We start from the raw sequence: 24,181 nt of genomic DNA, 5'->3' as shown, positions 1-24,181 counted from the left end.
GGAGAGGCGGATTCATGATTTAAACTTGAGAAGGACTTTATCTTTAAGTTCCTTATCGTTGGTTACGTTGCATTTTTGGAACTGTTGGTTTGAAGTATAATATTTGTTGACATGTTAGTGCCTTTTCACTTGCATACTTATGGCTAGTTCACTTCTGGTTGGGGTTGCTTTTCTCCCCAAAAAACGAGTATTGTTTAGTACATGCATACAATTTATTTTCATTCTTTATATATAATTCGAGCAAAACGTAGTTACATAGATCTGCCTAGTCTTCTAGTAATGAGGTTTGTACTCCTAAATGTGAATGTACTTCCATGTATATAAGATTACTCGTGTTGAGTGTGACCGCCTTTGCACGTTGATGTAGCCAAGCATAATGCTAGATCGATTATCGGCCTAACATTGAAAATGTTGCAGATTAGTGTGGAAATGGAAATGAGTTTTGAGAGTTGAAGAAAAAAAGAAGAAGAGAAAAGGTGGAATATGAGTTACTTCATTTTGGCTCACTTATAAAAGTCAAGCATCAGATTCTTATTTCTGTAATAATTGAGAGTTGATGCTTAAAGGAACTAATTTAGTTCTGTGAATCTAATATCTGATCCTTCTGTACATAAGTAAAACATAACCCTTCACATTTATTAAAGCTATATAATACTCACTCCGTTTCAATTTCTTTGTCTGGTTTTTGACTTTACGCTGTGTTTAAGAAAGTAAAGAAAGCTAAAGATATGTAAAACGTATCGAAATGTCCTTTAATCTTGCGGTCTTACACATGTTTTGCGGAAAGTAAGAATTAAAGAGTTACCAAAAGAGGAAAGGTATATTCTTCTATTAAACAGACTTATAAAGGAACGTAAGATAAACAGATGAAACGGAGGGTGTATTATCATTAAACCACCCAACAAAAACAGTTTTTGAAACTTGAAAGTGAACAAACTTTCATTACTGAGAAGTACAGTTATTTCATTCTAAAAGGAAACTCCGCGGCACATTAAACTTGCATCAAAGACATCAGTTTTTTTTGTGTGTGTGGAAGCTGCAAAAAGAGGAAGTTTAGTTCCAATGTAAGATAAGTAAATGAACTACACAAGGAAAAGACATGACCGACGCCTCACCTTAAAAAGAAATGAAGGAATTGAGCTACTGAGTTTCTCGTATAGACGTAGAATTTGAAGCTCAAGAAATGGTGTGCTGGTGCTGATAATTTTGATGAATGGTTTAGGGAGGTTTATATAGTTGTTAGATCTCACTATTAAAGCCGAAAAGTTTCCTTTTTGATCTGTTGTGACCTTTCGACAGGATCTACAAGATATATAAGTTGTCAACTGTTAGATTTATGTTATTTGCAGCACTAGTTTGGTATAGAGATATGGTTTGACAAATGCATATGATGCTAAAATCTATCTTTTCCTAAATATTCTTCGATAATTTGAAATTTCTTTCTCGATTGGAGAAAAATCGAGTAAACTTGGAGGGAATTGGTTCTGGCTGTCTGGACCACAAGAGATATGTCAAGGAATTGAAATTGCTTCACATGAACTAAGACACTTGTCTCGATAAAAAAAAAGGAATATAAAATCTAGAAGTTGGTGGATGAAGAATGTGTAGACTTGTTACAGGGTGGAGGGACAAAGATAGGTCTTTCTACCCCTGCCATGCAATGAACTTCAGCTCTCACCAGTGGCGGATCCAGAATTTTTCTAGTTATGAGAGCTCAACAATTTCTAGTTTGAGTGGTCGATCTAAAATTTAGACGTTGTAGGTTCTAAACTGAGAATAGAGAGTTTTGAGATGTATATATAACTCTAGATATGCCTGTTTTATGCACGAGATCTCTCTCTCTCACACACACACATTCACCCTTGTTCGTGGTTGAATGCGCCATTGCTCCTTTAGGCTTTCACCACCACCCTCCACAAAATTCCTAAGAGTGTTTTCATGGTATAATCACATCCAAGTTTGATTATTTTCATGGTCTAATCACATGGAATTTACTTGAACTCAGAATCAATGTATGCTCCGATACCATATTGTTGACCCGTGTGACCATCTTATCTAAAAGTTTAAACTGTTAGAGTTTAATAACTTAATTATATCTTCAACAACTCCGCCCTAAAAGAATGCTCTTTTTATTCGAACTTTGATGTAGCCAATCTTACTACTAGCTTATCGCCAAAATCCAAGCTTTGACCACAACTACACACTATTCACTTCTACATGCCTTTTAGAAGTTCTTGGCTCATTGTTGTCTCTTAAGTTGCATTGAACTTAAGAAACCTCAAATGTGGTTTCGACTAATTAGTTGTGTTGAAATTATACGTACTTAGCTCAATGATGATAGGATGTTTATCTTGAAAATGCTTCACATTAGCATCGAGTTGAAACGAAAATGGAAGCTTGAGGGAGGGAAGGAAAGAGAAAAGGTGAAATTGGCTCAATTATAAAAGTAAAGCATCTGGTTCTTATCTGTGTAATAATTGAGAGTTGATGCTTAAAGGAATGAAACCACTCAAAGATTCTATGAATCTAATATCTGATCCTAATGTATTCTCTTGTTTTTTTCTTGCTGTGATCCTTAAAATGAAAGACGAAAAGACGCAAAATCTGAAGGAACGTCTTCATTATAACAATTGCACAGTTACAATGCAGTTAGAAATTAAACCCTTCTTCAAGAGACTAATCTAAAGAAAGAAGAAAAGAAAAAACTAAAAACAAGAGTGAAGAAGGGTTGTTTGAAGGCTAAATCTTCAATAGTAACTTAGTATCGCCACGTCCCTCAATACAATTCACTTTCTCTCATATCACCTCCTGAAACAACAGAGAAATGAACAGAAATGTTAGTAAATGATAAATGGTGTCGGAAAGCAAAATGTCGATGATGCAGTACCAGAATCAGAAGGAAGATGGCTCACCGAAATCCCTAGGTGTCTTGCACTTATAACATTCTGCTCTACTGGCGTAGTTGTGCATACCACATCCTAATCTGTCGATCAAGAAGGAAGTCGTGTCAGTTATAGATCAAGTCAGTTGATATTGGACCGGGATATAAAAACAGTGAGGTTTCATATAGCCGACCCTACTTGTTTGAAGTAAAAATGAACTAACCTGCTGCAAATCCAATCACCACTCTTCCAACCAGGAAGAGCACTTGAATCATATCCATAACCTGTCGGTGCCATCATTCCTACTCCGATGCCATAATAATCACTTTTTAAGGCACCACATCGATAGCAGCTTGTTCTGCTTGCGTAGTTATGAGAACCACAGTTCATACCACTGCAATACCAGTCTCCAGCCAAGACTTCAGTTTTGTTTAGTCCATACATGGCAACATCAGCTGGTGATGCATATTTTGGGCAGCTGCATCGTTGACATGCATCCCGTTTCTTGAAATTTAGGTGTTGGCATGCAGCACACATCCAATCTCCATCTCTGCTCATTTTCTGTATTGAAATCTGAATCAGTGAACATGAAAAGATTATGAAAACAAAATTTTACATATGGGAAGCAAAATACGCCTTCTTAAGAGGCATGAGAAAACAATCGAGACATCTTATTGTTTATCAACTTTTTAGGCATTCGAAATACTGTATACAAGCAAGAAGCACTTACACTTTGACATTTATGTCATTCTCAGGAAGAAACTCCGCAGAATGTTAACTTTCTATTGAAAGCATAATATTTCAAGAACTTGCATTCAAAGTTGAATTATATTTATTGCAATTTACTTTCAGAGATGATAAAATGAATGACACAAATGAAGAAAACATAATGAATGCCTCACCTAAAAGAAGTGAAGGATATGAAGAACTGAGCTTCTCGACTACACGTAAGCTTGAAGCTCAAGAAATGACTTGCTGGAGTTGGTAAGTTTGATGAATGGTTTGAGGAGGTTTATATAGTTGGAAGAACTCACTATTGGGCCCCCAAAGGTTTTCTTTTTGATCTGTTGTAAGCGTAAGACTGTTTCCTTAAATGGGATCCACAAGATATCGAAAATTTTCCAAAAAGGAATTGGATAAACCTCTTACTTTTCTTCCTTCACGAGTATAGAGGTATGGCTCTCTAAAGTTCTCAACTGTCAAATTCATGCATGTGAAGCAGTATTTTCTTGCAAAAACATAATAAATTCCCCTCCTTACCCGTCCCCGGTCCATTATTCTACTAGTAAAGTATTTCTCAAAATATTATTCTTTATTCTGTATCCATTTCTAGTAGGTGTTATGAGGGGAAGATGTTATATGAAAGGTGGGGTTATTTCAACGTATGCTGTTGCTAAGATCGATGGCCCCTCGAGATGATATGGATTGAGCACACTTACACTATACATGAACATGTGTAATCCACATTACAGATGGAAGCATTTTGCCTTAAACGAAGGCTTATATCGTTCAGGTGGAAAATGGTCCAGGTTCCAAAGGGCAAACACTGTAACAATTACTACCAGAGAATCAATTCCCTCATAATGCATAAGTTGAGTTCTATTCTTCTTTTGTGTTATATTCTTCTTAATAATTCAAAAGTGAACTTCTTTTCATCTCCTGTACATGTCATGTCCTTGTTTACGTGTCTGTATTGGACAAAATTATAGCTCTTAATCACACATTTAGGCCTTTATCTCTACTTGGAAAGCATAATATGCTTGTCATCAGTAGATTGCTAAGAATATAAAAAAAGCAGTTTTATCAGCGTAGACAGATGATACATGACTTCGGAACAAAACATGAGAGTTACATTATTCCTATGATACAATTTATCGGCGCAAACAGATGATACATGAATTAGGAACAAAACATAAGAGTTACATTATTCCTGACAGTATTGAATGTATCAACTTGAATAGAAATACCTCCTTCATGACAGGTACCTGAGGATCATCATATGGCGTTTATCATCGTTTCATTAGTAAAGAAATCATCAATATTCTCTGAAGATTCTGAAAGTGATGCATTGTACGAGACTCGAATTATATGAATTTGATGCCCTGTAGTTGCAGATGAGAATTGAAAAGGTTAACCATCTTTGACCATAAACAATATAGTGTAAGGTTATTCTATAACTTTTGACTTGGTTCCCATGCCTTAACAATACAGTGTACGCGGTCTTGTCCTGCATTTCTGCAAGAGGTTGTTTCCACACCTCGAACCAATAACAATTATCGAGGCCACAAATGCTGACATGGCATCCACAGCTGATTCCACGTAAGCATAGAAGCTCGCGTGTAGACATAGGATTTGATAAGGAGGAATCCTAATCACTATTTTTAACCAGACAGCATGAATATTCTGGATAAGAAAACCTCAGACAAAGCTTCATCCTTTATTCTTTATATGTGACCATTCTGTAAAGGGGGCCAATCCTCCTCATCAATAATACTTACCAGAATCTACATCTTAACGGCAAATGATAAAACTAGCCGTTGCTTTTGAATGCTGCATATTCCTATTGTGCTGTCAGAAGGTAAGTTTAAGCTAATAGTGATTAATTAACATATATTCTTCTTATCTATACAAGTAAGTTGATTTTGAAAAGGAAAACAACTCTTCGAGTAATAATGATATTGATGATAGTGACCGATAAAATCAAGAAGAATGATTATAGATGCCCTGTCCCTCTCTGGATGTTTTCATTATAGCCAAAGAATGCATAGAATGGTTTTAGCTGAGGTTCTCCACTACTTTTAGCATGATCTCTATTTGACAAAAAAATGTGTTGACACTCTCTTAAATCTCATCAGAATAAAGGTCCGAAAGATCGATTAGTAGTGGTAAAAAAAGAATCACAGAAAGCCAAAAAAAATAAATCATTTTGGCTTAGCCCTTTGTAGTGCCCACTATAACTTGTTTTCTTATTGGTATTCAGCATCAAAATAGCCATATAGGAATGAGTTCACTTGGATATTTTTGGTCAAGTCGCTGGACTAAAACAGCATTTTGAAAAAGTTAACTCACTGAGAACCTTTCAAGCAATGCAGCATCAAGTAGCCACATCTGCAAGAATATTAAAGTTAAGTCTGGTAGAGACGGATTCAAGATTCTGGTGGTGTCTAGATGATCATTTTGTAAGTTAGAGTTTTCATCTGACGCAGTTGAGATGAGTTAAGGTGTCTAAATGTGCATACTCAAAGTTTGAGTGTTTACTAGCCAGATGAGGTCGAGTTTCAGTATCTGTTTTTGTATTATGGCTTGACTAAACACTTCATCCACCTCTGGTGCCACGGGCTTTTGTCTTTTGACTTCTCTCAGATGCTCCACAATTATGGTTATAAGTGGCAAGCAACTCCCATATAGTTATTCTTTTGAACATTCTCAATCTAATCTCAACTGTTAGTTATTGCCTCATTTATATCAGAAGCCAAGTAATATATCTCTCTGAATGCCCTTCTGTCATCTAAAGAGGCAGATGCAGCCTTTGGACAAAGGGATCATCTGGACCTTATATTTTCGACAAGGAGCACAAATATATATGCGAAAAATCACTACAATCCATAATATCAGAAGTATAATGAGTTAGGTGCTAAGAACCTTAAAGGCTAAACCCATTACGTTTAAATTTTGAATCTCCTCTATGTCCGTTCAGCTTATGTTTCACCACAACACAATAAGAGTAATCCTTTTGCAGAGGTTTTATGGTTCCTTTGGCTCAACAAATTAGGACCGGAAAACTTCATTTGATGATTCATAAGCAAGGATCTATAGAACCTGAACTATCATTCCTTCACGAGTTTCACACCTCAACTATTATTCGTTCCCTTTCCCTAACAGAACTATCACCATCTATGTATTAAAACACACCTCAACAATCGGTTGTTCCCTTATCCTACCTAAACTATCACCCTCGTTCAAGTAGGAAAAGGAACAGCTAATTGTTGGGGGTGTGAAACTCACGGAGAAAACGATAGTTTAAGTATGTTTTTGACAGTTCCAATGCTAGTTATACCTCCACTTCCCATACAGAACCTGAAAAATATAACAAATTTTAGTCAAATACTTTGTAATAGAACAAATATTGTGTAGCAGAACTACTTTTGAGCCAATTGCAAAAGGCTGCAGCTTGACAAAACAAGAATATATTCTTAAAGACACCTACATCTATATTCTTTCTGAGCATACTGAACAAACTCCCATAATGTTCATGCATAGGTTGTATACTTCAGAAAAAAAAATCCATTTTTTTCATCCGAATCGTCTGTTACACCTGTGCACTTTTTATGCTTATCTCAATTTCGATTTTTCTTAACTGAGAATTAAGATACCTTCGTATCTTTTGTTCTAGGATTTCATTTGCAAAAAGGAATTGTTGATTTTTTAAGATATATCTCCTCATCATCCCTTGGTTAGATCTTAGTTACCAAAGGACGTGTAACAGCTGAAATGGAAGCCAAAACTGCCTCCATAAGCTGTCACGCTGACGATTCATTGATCTTGAAACACCTCCACATAGTGGGGCAGGACAGTGAAGGGAGAAAATCATTATCCGCACCTTATATTTACATCAAACTAATGAAAACATTGACATGTATTTGCACCAAAGGACGTATATCAGCTGGAATGTAACCCAAACTTCCCATCTAAGCTGTAACAGGATTCCATGCTCTTGAACCCCCCACCCACCTAGTGAGGACAGGATACTGAAGGGTATTTGCACCGGGAAAGATACATCCCAGAAGAACCACACCCCACAATCAATCATTGAAGTGGTAGAGTCCGAGACTTTATAAGCCCCATATCAGCTTCCCATTTAACCAATAAGAGACTCAAGTCCCATACGTTGCAGTAGGATGTGTGCCATCAAAGGTGTAACCCCACATCAACTCGCCAATTTAACCAATGTGAGATTCAAGTCTCAAACCATGTAGTAGGCTATGCGCCATCCAAGGCACGACTTCACATCAGCTCCCCAATCTAACCAATGTGAGACTCAAATCTCAAACCTTATAGTAGGCTATGCGACATCCAAGGCACGACCCCACATCAGCTCCCCAATTAAACCATTGGGAGAGACTCAAGTCCAATACCTTACAGTAGGATGTGTGTCATTCAAGGCACGAACCCCACATCAACTCCCAGAACTTAACCAATATGAAACTCAAGTCTCAAACCTTATAGTAGGCTATGCGACATCCAAGGCACGAACCCCACATCAACTCCCACAACTTAACCAATATGAAACTCAAGTCTTAAACCTTATAGCAGGCTGTGCAACATCCAAGGCACGAACCCCACATCAACTCCCATAATTTAATCAACGTGAGACTCAAGTATCATACCTTACACTAGGATGTACGCCATCCAGGCACGACCCGACCCCACATCAACTCCTCAAGTCCCATTTGCAAATAGCATTATAACATGTAAGATTTTTTGGGGCCAAATTTCAAAGATTGGACCTTTATCCCCATATTATCTTGTACACTTATCAAATTAGAACACAAAACAATGACACTCTCTTTACCTATCACTATCCTCCACTTTCTCCCAAACTCAGATCCCCCTTACAAACTCCTTCAAACTCATCCATCTTTTTCCCTCTTATCCAAATGCAAAAACATGGAAGATTTCAAGAATGTTCATACCCATTTCATCAAATTTGGTTTACACAATACCCAATTTGCACTAAGCAAATTACTTGAATTTTGTGTCACTAATCCATATGGAGAATTATCATATGCTTTATCAATCTTTAATTCTACCGATGACCCTAATCACGTTATGTATAACATGATAATTAGAGGATATTCATTGAGTTCATCTCCCAGTTTCGCTATTGATTTCTATGAAAAATTGCTTTTTTCGGGTAATAAACCGAATTCGTATACATTTCCGTTTCTTTTTAAATCTTGTGCGAAAATAATGGATACCCAGATGGGGAAAACGATTCATGGACATGTTTTTAAGCTTGGGTTGATGACTGATGTTTATGTACATGCTTCACTTATCAATATGTATGCTCAAAATGGTGAAATGGATGATGCAAGATTGGTGTTTGATAAAAGTTCTAACAGAGATGCTGTGTCGTTTACGGCGTTGATTAATGGGTATGCGTTGAAGGGACGTGTCGGTGATGCTCGGGGACTGTTTGATGAAATGCCTGTGAGAGATGTTGTTTCGTGGAATGCGATGATTTCGGGGTATGCTCAGGTGGGACGGTTTGAGGAGGCGTTGGTGTTGTTTGAGGAGATGAGAAATGTGAATGTGGTACCTTCGGTGAGCACGTTGTTGAGTGTTCTATCTGCGTGTGCACGTGTAGGTGAACTTAAATTGGGGAATTGGGTGAGATCATGGATTGAAGATCACCGACTTGGTTTGAATATTCGTCTTGTTAATGCACTTATTGATATGTACTCGAAATGTGGTGATGTGAAAACGGCTAGGATGTTATTCGAGGGTCTAGAGGAGAAAGACCTCGTGTCGTGGAATGTTATGATTGGGGGTTATACACATTGTGGCTATTACAAAGATGCATTGGCTGTTTTTCATCGAATGCAGCAAGAAGTTATCGATCCCAATGATGTTACGTTGTTGAGCATCCTTCCAGCTTGTGCACATTTAGGTGCTCTAGATCTTGGTAAGTGGATACATGTCTATATTGACAAGCATTATCAACACTTACAAAACACTTCTCTATGGACTAGTCTGATAAATATGTATGCAAAATGTGGAGCCATCGCAGCAGCAAAACAAGTCTTTCAGGGAATGAGAACGAAAACTTTAGCTTCGTATAATGTGATGATCTCAGGGCTAGCAATGCATGGTGATGCATATGAAGCTCTGGAGCTTTTCCGTAAAATGACAGAGGAAGGAATGAAGCCAGATGATATAACATTCGTTAGTGTTTTATCAGCTTGCAATCACGCTGGTTTAGTGGATCTTGGTCGAGAATATTTTATTACCATGATCCAAAGCTACAAGTACACACCAAAGTTGCAGCATTATGGATGTATGATTGACCTTCTAGGACGAGCAGGAAAATTCGATGAAGCAATGAACATGATCGAAAGCATGGAGATTAAACCCGATGGTGCAATATGGGGTTCCTTGCTAGGTTCTTGTAGAATCCACAAGAATCTCGAGTTGGGTGAATATGCTGCCAAGAACTTGTTTGAATTAGAACCCGAGAATCCTGGTGCTTATGTACTCTTATCCAACATCTATGCCGGTGCTGGAAATTGGGACAAAGTAGCATCGATAAGAACTTTTTTAAATGATCAAGGAATGACGAAAGTTCCTGGTTGTACCTCCATTGAGATTGATAGAGTAGTCCACGAGTTTCTTGTTAGTGATAGAACACATCAGCAAAGCAACGAGATTTATAAGATGTTGGATGAAGTCGATAGGCTATTGGAAATGGCTGGCCATGTTCCAGATACATCTGAGGTACATTATGAAATGGATGAAGAGTGGAAGGAAGAAAAACTAAATCAGCATAGCGAGAAGTTGGCGATTGCCTTTGGATTAATCAGCACAAAGCCAGGGACAACTCTGAGAATTGTTAAGAACCTTAGAGTGTGTGGCAATTGTCATGAAGCCACGAAGATGATATCGAAGATATTTAACAGGGAGATCATTGCAAGAGACAGGAATCGATTTCACCATTTCAAAAACGGTTCTTGCTCGTGTTTAGACTATTGGTGAACTGATAAAGATCAAGCAGAGTGGATGGTTAAGTTTATAGCCAGAATGCTCTCAAGGTACTTACTACAAGTAGTTATATACACAAATTTTGCCAAATACTTTTTCTGTAAAGATATTACACTGTTTGAGAAAAGTGAGTTGATCTCTGACACGCTCACTCAACTAACAGTTATTATCTCAGAAAGTCGTCACTCAACTTTGAGTATTGTTTTATTATTAATAACATACAACGTAATTACAATCCCATAGTTTTATTGAACGAAAACACCAGCCCCGAACAAATGATTCTTCTTTTTCTTGTTGTCATCGGTCTATATAATAGGATCAACTAGTATATCAGAGATGACATCTTTCAAGTTATTTTTGGAGAAAGTATAAGCATCTTCATCTTTATATATGAACTCAGCCACTCTTGTAAGATTAATTATACACATGAGCAAAACTCTTGGTATAATAATCATATCTACTTTAAAGTATTCTTCATTCAAATCCTTCCAATAATTTTCTATTATATCTCTTATTTTTATGTGTGCTTCTTCCTTTGTAACGCTATATTCATTCATATAACATTCAACAGCAGAAGCCGCATTTCCTCGTTTTTGTTCTTCCTAACATAAATTAAAAAGAAAAATTAGAGACAAATAAATGCATGAATTTCTAACAATGAGTCGAAGGATTTATGATTTATAGTTACACAAATTTCTATGACTTATTTTATACTGCTCCCTCCGTTTAAAAAAGAATGACTCCTTTGACATGACTTTAATTTAGAATCACATGATCAAAAGTCTTCTTTAAACTTCGTGTCAAGTCAAACTGTATCATTCTTTGTGAAACGAAGAGAGTATAAGTTTCAAAAAAGTCTTTTTAGTCAAGTAAATAATAGTAGATAAATTGAGATATATGCATATTTACCTCATGTGATACAAGATCATTGAGTAATCTTATAATGTAACAAGAAGCAACAACTATTGGTGGTTCAGTTGCTACCCAATCAAATGCATCTTTAGTTGCTACATTTCCCATTGCTAACCAAGAAGTAGTTGTTAGCAATATGTAAGCACTTGTTGAAATTCCATTCTTCATATATTGCTCCATTGTTGGTACTTTCTTTCCATAATACCATTTTGCCTCTTGAAAGTAACCCCTTACGACCTTTTTCATCTGAAAAAATAAATAAAGTATTTGGAAAATTAAAATGAGATAAGCTATAATAGAATTAGGGTTGTTCTTGGTTATGGTTAACAACCAAATCAAATCGTATTCTGAACCAAATCGATAAAAAAAACTGATATTTGGTTTAGTTTGATTAGATGTGTTTTTTTTTTAATTTTGAAAATCGATACTATATGGTTTGGTTTTGGTTTTACTAAAAAATAACCGCAGAAATAATCAAACCGAACCGATAAATTAGATATATAAATTTTAGAATTATTTATATATTATTCATAAGTAAATTAAAAATATTTTGTTAAATTTTTATTAACTTGAGTCTTTAATTTTACCATTTTCTCTAGCCTAACACTTTAGCCCAAGTATAACAATCTCAAATCCAAGTCCATCAAAATTCATTTGTTTTTATCCATCGTAGTTCACATAAAATAGTCATATTTCTCTTAAATGAATCACTTTGTTCGTGTAATATTACTTAATTGTTTGACTGAACTGACATTAGCTTTTCTTTATATTGTTCATGTACTTGGTGTTTGTGTCTATCAAAATTTGTACGTCCTCAAAAAAATTATTACTTTCAAACCGAATAAACCAAATAAATTGAACCAAACTGACAATAACCAAACCGATGGTTGTTTTTTCGTTTGATTTGGTTTGGTTTTAGGAATTTAAAAAACCGATTAGATTGGTTTGATTTTTATTTTAATCAATAACCAATCCAAACCGAACCACAAACACCCCTAAATAGAACTAAGGTGGTTTAAAATCAAATCAGAATCAATAACTCGAATTGAAACTTTTTTATTGGTTATGAGTGTTGGGTTATTGGTTTATTAGCGATTTTGATAACAATTTGGACTTTTTTGTTACCGATAACCCAATAGTAAATTAAAAAAATAATCATATTAATACCATTTTTCGTATATAAAGTCCTTGATTTAGAATTTGGTTTCCTACTTTTATTTTTGGTAGTCTCTAACTTTTGGTTATTCTATAATGTAAAAATGTTTACTTTTGAGCAAAATGTAACTTGTGAGACTCACGTGCATGGTTTATTTGATTTGTCTCCTTATCTCTAACTAAATTTAATGTTTTTTTTTTTGTCAAATCTTAATGATTATTATTGATAATTAATTTTTGTAGTATATGTTATTTGCTACTCCTTTAATAAAATTAAGTACCTCATTTATGGAATAATTGACTAAAAATGACTTGTTTTCATTTGCCAACTCTTTCTCAATTTCATCATAAACATCTAAAAGATCACGGTAAATAATCTTCATATATAATGGTAACTGTTCTGAAGCATCAATATTCCACCTACATAAGAACAATTATAAAAATGTTGTGAGCTATCAATATATATATATAAAAGGGATAATGCATAAGTATCCCCTCAATCTATGATCGAAATCTCAGAGACACACTTATACTACACTAAGGTCTTATTACCCTCTTAACTTATTTTATTAATAATTTTCTACCCCTTTAAAGCCTATGTGACACTATCTTCTGGGTCCAGCGCTGATTGACTTTTTCTTTCAAGCTAGTACCACGTAGGCTGAAAAGGGGTAGAAAATTACTTATAATATAAATTCAGGGGTAATAGGACCTTAGTATAGTATAAGTGTGTCTCTAGAATTTCGAGCATAGATTGATGGGGTACTTGTGCATTTTCCCTATATAAAAACATAACAAAAAAAATTTATTACCTTTCAATTGCCTGAGTGAATAGAGTAAGTTCATCTAGTTTCCCATAAATATCATATGTGTCATCAATAATTGAAATATAGAATGAAATTTTTGTCAACATTTTCCTTGCGACGCTATACTGAGGCTCAAAATAGGTGCCTAAACACCAAAAGTAACACTCTACCAATCTGTCTCTTGCATAAGGTAATGTGTTCACTAGTTCCATCTTTTTCCACCACCTACAAAAATTGTACATGTGTTTCGTCAGTAGGCGCGCTTAATTGATATATAAAAGAAAAGAATATTTACTTAAAGAGAGAAGACATAGAGTGACATCTGAATAAGTTGTTCTGGATTTTCAAAAAGACATGACCTTAATTATGCAAACGTCCTATTGCCCTCAAAACAATCTTGAAGTGATATTATTACATCACTTTATTTATATTACTTCAAAATTGTTTAGGTGTAATAGAACGTCCGCATGGTTAATGTGTTTGTTTGAGAATTCGAGACAACTTCAGAAGATATCCACTTGTATAAATTTGAAGTGGGAACATAGTATAAAGACTCCTCAAGTAAGTATTTTAACTTTTCACCAAAGGTTAAGATATACCTTGTCATATCAGATAGCTCCTTTTTATGCAATGTTTGCAAGATGTTGAAGTCTAATTTGGCAAAGTTTAGTAAGACTTCATTGTGATTTTGATTTTGTTGGTAAAATGATATGTATTTTCTTGTTTCTACCCTCACAATGCCATCTTTAATTGGATACTTGAGTGCATTTGTGATTTGTTGTGCAAGTTGGGAGTTGCTCAATTTAGGCAAAATTTGTTTCAATTGAGCAATGGTGAAATTTAGTGCTTCATCAAGAATTTGTTCTCCATGTACTCTGAATTGTGCTGCCTCATATAAGCTCAACATTCCTTCTACATCCTTAACCAATTCTTCCTTGAAATTTCCTTGGTCATTAGTGAACTTCTTAAATGCATCTGCTTATCCCACAAACATTTAGGTATATAATTTGAACAAATACTATGATACCGAACCTGAATCCCCACCCTTTAGCAAGGATGCAAATTTCGAGTGTGGGTTAGGATCAGGTCTTAGGTCGAGGTAGGAGTCAGGTCTTGGGTTTGATCCCCGAGTCTAAATAAGGGGCTAAGACTCAAGTCTTAGGTTGGGGTCGTGGATCAGGAGTCAGGCACCGACCAAGATCAAGAGTTGATGTCAGGTCCTGAGTCCCAAGACCCGACTTCCTACTCCTGACCTCGACCCGATATCATGAACTTCCTACGACTCGAGAACTCAATCAAGAACTCAACTTGAAAGAAAAAAAATTGTTGTTTTTTTTTAAAAAAAATTGAATGATACTTACCACATGAGACATAATAACCTTGTTGCCTAAGTAATCGAAAGCATAGAGCAATAGCATGAAGATCACCAATCGAATATTCTTCATAATGAGTGTACATGTAACTCAATGATTCATCAATCTCACTTTGAAAATGATAACCTAAACCAAGACATTGGATTGTGTTGATGAGTTCAAGTTTTTCCAAAGACTTTGAAGGAGCCATCACTAGCATCTTTCTCACTTCTTCTTTTAGGTCTTCATTTTGCTTCTCTTCCCCTTCATTGGCTCCCTACTTGGAAATTAATACATTAGTCATCATATGATTCTCTTTTCTTTTTTTTTATATTGATAGTATAAAAAATATTTATTTACCCGAAGATCAGCATAGGCAAGAAAATGGTCACCCCATAAAGTAGGATGATGACTACCAGAGCGACGTGTAATTATAACTTCATGATCCGCTGCAACGGTTTGTGTGCACAACTCCATTTTTCACAAGGAGTTACAAAAACTTTGTATAGACAAAAGTATAATGCATATTAAAAATTGACAATATTGTGGAAGTTGCAAATTCAAGTTTTTCCAACTTACTAATACAATGAAGCATGATGACTCAATTCCTATTTATAATGATGATGATTTAGTGGTTTTACTTAATTGAAAAATATTGTGGGGTCCATCCACATAATTAGGCTCAAGCCAATCTGTGAATACTCTCCGACTTATTTGTCTATTATATATATTAAAAATAAATATTTGCTTTTACTTGTATAGTAAGTTGAAAAATTAGGAAAAAATGCACAAGTATTCCTTAGTCTATGATCGAAATCTTCGAAACACATTTAAACTAAACTAAGATCTTATTACCTTCCTAAACTTATTATTTTTGTACTTTTGTGCGCCTTTTTGGCTTACGTAGTATCTAAATATCTCCCACGTGCCTTAATTGCGTGGAGTCACAGAGTGTATTATATAAGACAAAAGGTGCACAAAATTTCAAAAATATTAAGTTCAGGAGGGTAATAGGACCTTAGTATAGTTAAGGTGTCTCTGAAATTTCGGTCATAGTCTAGGGGGTACTTGTGCATTTTTTCCAAAAAATTGTAACATAATTTATCACTTAGATTTTAATTTACCTTTGTAAATAATTAGTCATTTTTCAAAGAGTTAAAATTTATTATATTCAAGGAATTATTATTTATTTATTGTTCCTTATAAATATTTATTATACCCGTTGTATTATATTATTAGTTCAAATTCAATGTTTGTTTTGATTGTTACTTAAATTTTATTGTGTAAATTTACTATTAGATAATAACCAAACGACCCATTTTTTGTAACAGTCGAATTTATGTGATTGCGTCGTTGTCTTAATAATTTTTTCTAATTTTATCTTTACTCATTATTTAATAATATATAATTGTATTTTATCCTTTGCCCCCACTAATTTTGTGTTTACTCGTTATTTAATATAATTGTATTTAATCCTTTACCCCACTTTATCACATTAGCCCCCCACCTTGTGTCCTAATTTCCTTGCACGTTTATCATCAAATTATGAATGCGTAATATTACGTAACAACAAAGAACAATAAAATTTATTCATATATTGTATTTACTAAGACAATAGTATGATATAATATAACAAAATAATACAATTATAAAACAATACATAACAATCATTCAATACCTAAATAGAAATTAGGTAATGTTAATATATTAGACATACTCTAAAATACTTAAATTAATTTATTTGTGAGCCTTAATTAGGCCTATTTGAAAGAGTTTTGCCTTGCTGTTTTGAGAATAGTTTTGTCAGCTACAACAAAATATGCCATCCCAGCAACTGTTGAGATGATTAGAGCTTTAGCTGTTGGATTCAGATAGGTTCTTGCCCATGGTGACATCTTCCCAATAGCAAACTGTATATTTCATAAACATTTGAGACCTTATATGTTCGGTACGACGAAAAATATTCGAAAAATAATAATTTATTTTCTAGTGTTTGGTAAATATTTTTCAACAATAATAACAACGTATCCTAATATATCGGTGGGGGATAGAGAGGGTATTAGTGCATATACAATCTTCTTTCTATCTTGTGAAACTGTTTTCGAAAGACAGGTTCTTATCTCAAATAAAGCATACCAAAAACAAAAATGAGAGGAAATATAGTAGTAACAATGTAATATTAAAATAAAGGAGATAAGAGGGAACAGTAGCAACAACAAATAATATCACTAGCTAGTAAAAAATCCCTATTTTCCAATTATTATATTTGATTGAATTAGCGAGAAAGGAGAAAATATTTAGTTGTTATTCTCTATATTTCAACGAAAAATCTATTTTTCATCATGCATTTTCCTAGTGAGGTGGTTCAGTGGGAATAGAATTAAAAACAATCAACATTCTATTACAAGAAAAAATTCCATTTTTTTAGTTCCCCACTCGGTGTTTGGTTACTCACATTGGAACCTGATTAAATTCGAATGCGCATCGACAAGTCAAAGGATAAAGTGTTCCCTAACAAAGACGACTCTGTAAAATTTCATTAATATATTCACGATAAGAAAAATCTTAATTTCTATTAGTGTATGCCATAATAACCGAATAAAAAAAGCATATAATAATAAAATCAAAAAATAAGATTACAGGAGAGTAATAACAGTAACGCTAACAAGAGGAATTGAAATATGTGTACTACCCTAATAAAAAGCCGCTCGACTATTTACTAACCTAATAAAAAAACGCTTGACTATTTACTAACCTAATAAAAAGCCGCTCGACTATTTACTAACCTAATAAAAAAACGCTTGACTATTTACTACCCTAATCTTCGATCTAGGGTACCATTTTCCATAAAAAAAAATTATAACCATCAACACTCGATTACTTACTACGCTCGAAATAGGTTTATATATAGAGTGTAAATCTTACTGTTGGAATGGCAGTAGCAACAGATGCAACAACAGCTGCTTTTGCTCCTGCTACTACTCCTTCTGCATTTACAATCATTTTAAAAAATAAAATTAATCTTATAATTAAAAAAATAATAATTATTTTTTTTGTTGAGGTACAAGCAATAAAGTGGAAAGTACCATAAGAGTAACGCTTAGCCATAGCTAGTTTTTGATCCATTGAAGCTAAACTCACATTCTTGGCCATTTTAATTTTGTATAAACAAAAATTATACAAATAATAATAATAATAATATGATAATGCTTCTTAATTTATCAAGAAATTGATGATTTTGTGAGTGAAGTGAAGAATGAAAGTTTATTTATAGGCATTTTAGACAAATGTTTGATGGTTTTGTCTAATTTCCAATGTCTCAAGTGACATGTTTTTAGAATAAAGTTCTTTATATTATTAATATATTGTTACTTTTAGAATAAAGTTTTTTATATTATTATATTTTAAGTTTTGGTAGTACTATAAATTAGTGTATTTGTAGACTATCCAAGTTCTTGCTGTGGTCGGTTCATTAGATTTTTGTTCGTTGGTACATGAATCTATGGTTTTTTTAAAAAAGCTGAACGTATCATCGATTCTTAAATTTGTCAGAATATTTTATTTAAATATTTAAACTAAATTTCTTTCGATTATATTTTTAATAAAGTTAAATATTTCTAATTATATACTTTCGATTCGAAATTTGATTATTTTTTAATATGTGTTCTGATTCTACTACGAAGTAGCTAAATAAATCGCATAAAAAATGTTAGTATTTTCTTTTGTTATACGTATCTGACTGTATAATTGACAAATGAAAACACACATAGTAAATTCTATATCTAAATTTACATAAAGAACTAAATAAGTCTAATTTTTATATTATAAATGACTTTCATCGTATCAAATACACAGACAGATTAGTTGGATCCATAGTTTGGACTTTAGATAATGCAATATATGAATGGTTTTGGGAGTCTTAGGATAAAAAGGCACTTTCAAAAAGCCAAAAGCCCAAAACAATGGGTAAGGACAGTCTTATTAAGCACTGGGATCAGATAATGTTTGGTTAAAAAAAGAAAATACTTTCTTTCGTGTTAATTTATATGACATTATTTGATTTAATATCGTTTACTGTTACTTAAGGAGCAAGTAATTTCTATTCAGAGTGTAGTAAACTAAGATATAATTTAGAAACTATATGAAAACCTTGCTAGTTATCCTTCCATTAAATCAATTAAAGGGTATTTTACTTTACTCCATACATGAAAAATACTATTTCTGTCCTTTTTCAAGAATCTCTTTCACAGTTCCATTGCAACACAAAATTAAACAAACAAAACATAAAGATAGGGGGAGGGGGGGGGGGGGGGTTGACTACCATGTATACTACTACAATTTGGAATATGAAATTCACTTAGATTTTCCTTTATTTGAAGGTCCTTTTGTTGATGATTTCTTGTAAGGTGACTTCCTTGCCTTCAATTTGTTATCGGTTGACGATGACTTCCCTCCTTGGCTTCTTCCTTTCTTATCTTTTTTCACATTGTACATGTTTATAGCCTACAGTATTAAGGTGAAAAATTTGAACTAATTAGCACGTAGAAATCTCGGAGGATGAAATGATAAGAGATGAGTACATATGCATGTGTTATACCTTTTGCACGTTGAGTATCTCGTGGGAGTTCTTGGCCATGAATTTGTTTAGGACCTTCTCGGTTTGTTGTCTCTCTAAGGATCCCATTCCTGATCCTTCCGCAACTGGTAGGAACTGGTTGTGGATAGGAGGGACGTGGACTTAGAATTGTACAATCGAGGTCAGAACTAAGGAAAGTTATGTATGTAGTTTTTGTAGAGAACAAACCTTTCGATACTTCTTGTCATGTTTTGGGGGCTTTTCACCAGGCAACTTCTTGTCAAATTTTCCGCCACTAGCTGTTGCATTGGCTGCCATTCCAGCAACATTTCCGAGTTCATCCTTGCTAATTTTCCTTGGTGCAGCTTGTGATCCTGTTATAGGCAGTGCTGTGGCAGCAAGCTGAACGTGACTGCAAAGCAAGAAATGAAGTATGAGGCACACGTATTTCACTGGCGTGGCCAACTAAAGTACGCTAATACACCAGAGTGAGGAATTTTAAGAAGTCGAGGGCAAAGAAACAGAAAGAGGGCATCGCCAAATCAGCCGCAAAGGAACTCACAAACAAGAAAACTTGCGTTTGTTTTGATTCATTCACTAATGTTGTTTTGATTCTCTTTGGATCAACTCACAAAACAAATACTAAGATTTGCTGGAATCGATTAGAAAAGATTAGGTGACTAGACATACTTTTGCGCTAAATTAAAGAACTTTCAACAGGATCTACGTTTTTCTCCACCATTGACTTGTGTAAGAGATAATAATTTCATGCAGAGGCTTAAAGCTCTGTGACTTATAACTTAAAAGTCATGAAAAATCCTCTCCTTCGGGAATGATGATAAACTTAGTCACTGTTGCATCCAATATATTTGAGAAAACATTAAACAAATTGCAAAACAACAAATATGTTAAGGATTTGTAAGCACTTAGAATAAGTACAAGGAGGTTCTCTCTTTGGGAGAGTAAGAATTTTAACCACCGTGCTTATCAAGACAAACGACATCAGACAGAAGGATGCAACAGATAAGAAAAAGGTAGATGCAAACTTCAAGGCGGTATTTAGCAACTGATACAAACAAGGCTTGATGGTTTTCCTGAATGAGATCTGCTAACCAATGCAACAATTCAACAACTAGTCTAAACTGGATTTTTTTAAAATGGATTTGATACATGAGCAAAAAAACTAATAAATCCCTCATAGATGGCAGGAATTATCAAAGAACTAAAAACGTTATGGCAGAAAAACATGAGAAGTTTAGAAGAACAAGACCTTGGCAAGGCACCAGCTTTTGCAGCTTCCTTCAAGTTACTATATCGGTTTTTCTCTTGTTTTTCTACTCTTTTCTTCTTTTCTTCTTGTCTCTTAGCAAAAGGATCTTGACCAGGCTCTGAAAAAAAAACAGGGAGATGACATTCAGAACAATGACAAAATGCTAATGCAGATATGTTCTTCCCTTCATGGACAAAGTATAAGTTTCTTTCCACTAGTTATCATCATGAGGACTTGATTGATATAAGAGAGTATAATCATAATCACTATCCATTAAGAACTGAAATACTGAACTTCGACGTCAAGACATACATTTATTTTAGGATCTTATGACCCTTTGAATCCTATCATTCAAAATCCTTACAGTTGAGAGCTTGAGACATAAGAAAATTGAATATTGCAGGAGTCGAGAATTAAAAAATCCCCACACTAACCATCAGTTGCCTTGGCATCAATGATTGGCACATCTTTGTCATCATTTACACGATCGTAGCCATGTCTGCGCTTCCATGAACCAGTTTGGTCATCAAACACCACCTTGTCTTTCTTACGTTTTTGAATACCTGAAAGAAAATTTTACCAAAAATTAAGAACACAATGAAGGTCATTTAAATCAAGAATTATCTATATTCTAAAACCCATACACTATTAACATGGTACCTTTCTTCTTGGCAAACACTTCCCATTTTGTTGGAGGTTTAGGCCTTGGAAGCTGAAACAATCAAATCATAATTAGCACTAAAAGGAGCAGACAGATTTAACAGATAAGACCACAGTAAAGAAGATCTCTTTTCCACTATGCATATCTAGAATATAGGGGCGGGAGGAAGGGAGGCATCTAAGCATTCTATATAAAAAAACTTTAATAACAGGACCACAGAAAGAAATTCCTTAAAAAAAAAATGAAATCAACAAACTTAGGATCAGAATATATTATAAATGTTACTACATCGACCATTGTACTATAATTTAGGGAAGAAACAAATGAAGTTTTAAAGTCATCAGGAGAATTGGCAAAATAATTTCTTGCCACATTATTTCGATCACGACCACACAACTTCTCAAATATGAAGGTAAAAATCTTCGTAAACACTTTGCCCCTGTGCTCACTGTAGTAAATTGTATTATCATAGATTATGCTGTATATCAGATCCAATTCACAATTGAAGCTAGAGTCACACAATTCTCAAAAGAAATAATGAGATTCGACTATTCTTTATCAGAAACAGAGAACTTGTTCAGGCAAAGGGGTTAACAAACAAAGACCTCATTGGAAAATCAGATCCTTACACTGTATTATATGTACGCCCTCTACGAGACATAATGAAGAGGAGCAAAATAATTGCAAGTTATTCTTCTGTTTCCGTGGAAAAGTTTCTTTCATTAATTTGATCAAATTAAGATTAAAGTAACATTCTTCCTTACAGAACAATGACTTAAACGCAATTCGGAATGAGCCACGATAGAAAACAGATCAGTTGTTTCAAATACCATGAATGCGCAGAAAAATGAGTTTATTGTTGCAAATACATGCTCTACCACTCCTCTTGGAACTGATAAGAAAAACACAATTCTTGTGCAAAAAATAGAAATGAGGTCTTACAGGCTTCTCTCTAGGCAATCTCGTAGTTGGTTGAGGCAACTGGACAAGAGGACCATCAGGGCTTTCTGTTGAAGGTAAGTTGAAGAGAGCATCTGCAATAGCTTGCACTAACTTGGTCCCCTCCTGTAGACACTCCTTCACCAACTCCTCCCTACATATTTAGTAAGAATATATGATGAATAAAGGAAATCCGTTGAGTGTCCTTATCATTGTAACTTAGTCAAAACATCAACTTGAGCTAACATTGTTAATTGTGAGCTAGTTCCCTATCCCCATGAGTTAAACTATAAAGACAACTTTTTCTTGAATCGGGTATCATAAAGAACTTCAGCAAAAATTGTCAAACAGTGGAAAGAGAATACTGTAAATACATCCCAAGTTTCCACCTTTTTTCAAGCAACAAAAAAAGCATTGACATCACAATACATGTTAAAGAAGGGTACTTTTCAAGAATATAGCTAACCAGTTTAATCCAAGTATCCAACTAGCTAGGTATCACTTAAACAGACACTTCAATTCGATCTACTATATTCTCAGCTAAATCTTCGCCCATTCTAAGGGATATTTAACTCTTTTGACAATTTCCTACAATTTAAGGTCTACTCCTTCACCCCAAGATAACTCTGTTACCTCATAAATCAAAAACAATAACACAACTTGAGCAAAAATCACAGAAATTGTTGAAGACAATACTCTAAAATCCTTTCAAAGTTCCATCTTTTCGGGTTAGAATAAAAGCACAGTAATTTCCAAGAACACAGCTAAGTATCACTTTACTTTCATCTATTATATTCTTAGCTTAACCTGCACTAGTGTCTAATTCCCATATGGTTTTTCAATCTTTTTGACAATTCCCTGCGGTTTTAAGCTACCCCTTTACCCCAAACAGACATTAACAACACAGCCATGTTCAAAAATCTTCCGAAACAGGATGATAACACACTAAAGATTCCACCTTTTTTTTTAGCAGAAATCAGCACAACAATACATGTTAAAAAAAAAAAGGGTACTTTTCAAGAAACTCAAACCTGGAAGAAGGTGTAGATGCAAAACTGTGATGTGGGTATGAAGCCATAAGATTACCTACATCCAATTCATATGATTCTTGAGCCATCTCCATGTTTTTTTTCGTTTGGTTTGTTTTCTGCAGAAGACCTTACGGAGAGTGGCGAGAAGGGTTTAAGGATTTGGGGGCTGAGTTTTTAAGACAAAGTGATGGGTATAAAATGCAAATAGGTCAAACCTAATAGCCCCTTTCAACTACTCCTGTTCGTTTTAATTTACGTCACACAATTTTAATTTTAAATCTTAAGTTCATATCAAAAAAATTCGTAAATTTAGATTAGCCAAACTCTAAAATAATCAATGAAATAAATTAATAGGATTTAAATAAATACATAGTAATAGTATAATATAAATGAAATTTACACTACTTATATAAAAACTTAAAATAAATTCAATAAAAGTATGTATAATTTTTATATATCAAATTAGTTAAACAAAATAATTTTTTCTTATTGTCGTCATCATAATTGGCATTTCAAAATATTTATAGAAAAGTTAGATTAAAAAAAGAAGATTTATACTTATTAGTTTGATTAATATTTTATTTGTGATTCGTTTAAACTATGTAAAAGGAATAAGAATGTTATTTAGATATAGTTTGACTCAAAAATATTTTTACCGTTAATATTTTTGCCAAAATTGCCCTTAAACTATGCGAAAGAACATAAAAATGTACTGGTAATTTTAAACCAAAGTATTGACGATAAGGGTATTTTTGAGCCAAACTATAAACGGAGGACATTTTTGTTCCTTTTACATAGTTTAAGGGCATTTTTGACCTTTTCCCTAAAATATATGAAAC

General features: G+C 34.1%; 5 protein-coding genes across 7 annotated transcripts; 1 reads left to right on the top strand and 4 right to left on the bottom strand.

Moving 5' to 3' along the window:
* Positions 1-2,605: 2,605 nt before the first annotated feature.
* On the bottom strand, positions 2,606-4,095 carry LOC101263788 (uncharacterized). 3 transcript variants are annotated; one of them, XM_010315393.4, is made up of 4 exons: positions 3,785-4,095; positions 3,106-3,443; positions 2,888-2,983; positions 2,606-2,808 (listed from the first exon to the last, which is right to left on the bottom strand). In XM_010315393.4, the coding sequence occupies exons 2-3, from the start codon at positions 3,438-3,440 to the stop codon at positions 2,893-2,895; spliced, it is 426 nt and encodes a 141-aa protein (XP_010313695.1). In that variant the 5' UTR covers positions 3,441-3,443; positions 3,785-4,095; the 3' UTR covers positions 2,606-2,808; positions 2,888-2,892. The 3 variants fall into 3 exon arrangements, with proteins under 3 accessions (XP_010313695.1, XP_004251568.1, XP_010313694.1); XM_004251520.5 differs by having other exon boundaries at positions 2,913-2,983; XM_010315392.4 differs by having other exon boundaries at positions 2,913-2,983; positions 3,106-3,455; positions 3,785-3,909.
* A 4,343-nt stretch (positions 4,096-8,438) lies between these two features.
* LOC104644825 (pentatricopeptide repeat-containing protein At1g08070, chloroplastic) lies at positions 8,439-11,160 on the top strand. Its single transcript, XM_010315391.4, has one exon. The coding sequence runs from the start codon at positions 8,439-8,441 to the stop codon at positions 10,632-10,634; it is 2,196 nt and encodes a 731-aa protein (XP_010313693.1). The 3' UTR covers positions 10,635-11,160.
* Positions 10,946-15,342, bottom strand: TPS17 (sesquiterpene synthase). The gene is made up of 7 exons (NM_001252112.1): positions 15,226-15,342; positions 14,875-15,142; positions 14,113-14,488; positions 13,520-13,738; positions 12,989-13,127; positions 11,550-11,798; positions 10,946-11,242 (listed from the first exon to the last, which is right to left on the bottom strand). The coding sequence occupies exons 1-7, from the start codon at positions 15,340-15,342 to the stop codon at positions 10,946-10,948; spliced, it is 1,665 nt and encodes a 554-aa protein (NP_001239041.1).
* Positions 15,343-16,440: 1,098 nt separating this feature from the next.
* LOC101263488 (early nodulin-93-like) lies at positions 16,441-18,186 on the bottom strand. The gene is made up of 3 exons (XM_004251519.5): positions 17,952-18,186; positions 17,791-17,852; positions 16,441-16,775 (listed from the first exon to the last, which is right to left on the bottom strand). Exons 1-3 carry the CDS (start codon positions 18,016-18,018, stop codon positions 16,626-16,628), a joined length of 279 nt encoding a protein of 92 aa, XP_004251567.1. The 5' UTR covers positions 18,019-18,186; the 3' UTR covers positions 16,441-16,625.
* Positions 18,187-18,994: 808 nt separating this feature from the next.
* Positions 18,995-23,586, bottom strand: LOC101263184 (ribosome biogenesis regulatory protein homolog). The gene is made up of 8 exons (XM_004251518.5): positions 23,343-23,586; positions 22,315-22,465; positions 21,372-21,423; positions 21,146-21,274; positions 20,712-20,829; positions 19,670-19,853; positions 19,463-19,576; positions 18,995-19,368 (listed from the first exon to the last, which is right to left on the bottom strand). The coding sequence occupies exons 1-8, from the start codon at positions 23,432-23,434 to the stop codon at positions 19,219-19,221; spliced, it is 990 nt and encodes a 329-aa protein (XP_004251566.1). The 5' UTR covers positions 23,435-23,586; the 3' UTR covers positions 18,995-19,218.
* Between the last annotated feature and the right edge of the window lie 595 nt (positions 23,587-24,181).

Source organism: Solanum lycopersicum, chromosome 12 (genome assembly GCF_036512215.1).
Source record: "Solanum lycopersicum chromosome 12, SLM_r2.1".
NCBI lineage: Eukaryota > Viridiplantae > Streptophyta > Magnoliopsida > Solanales > Solanaceae > Solanum > Solanum lycopersicum.
The sequence above is the reverse complement of the archived record's forward strand: the minus strand, read 5'-3'. Positions and strand labels throughout refer to the sequence as shown.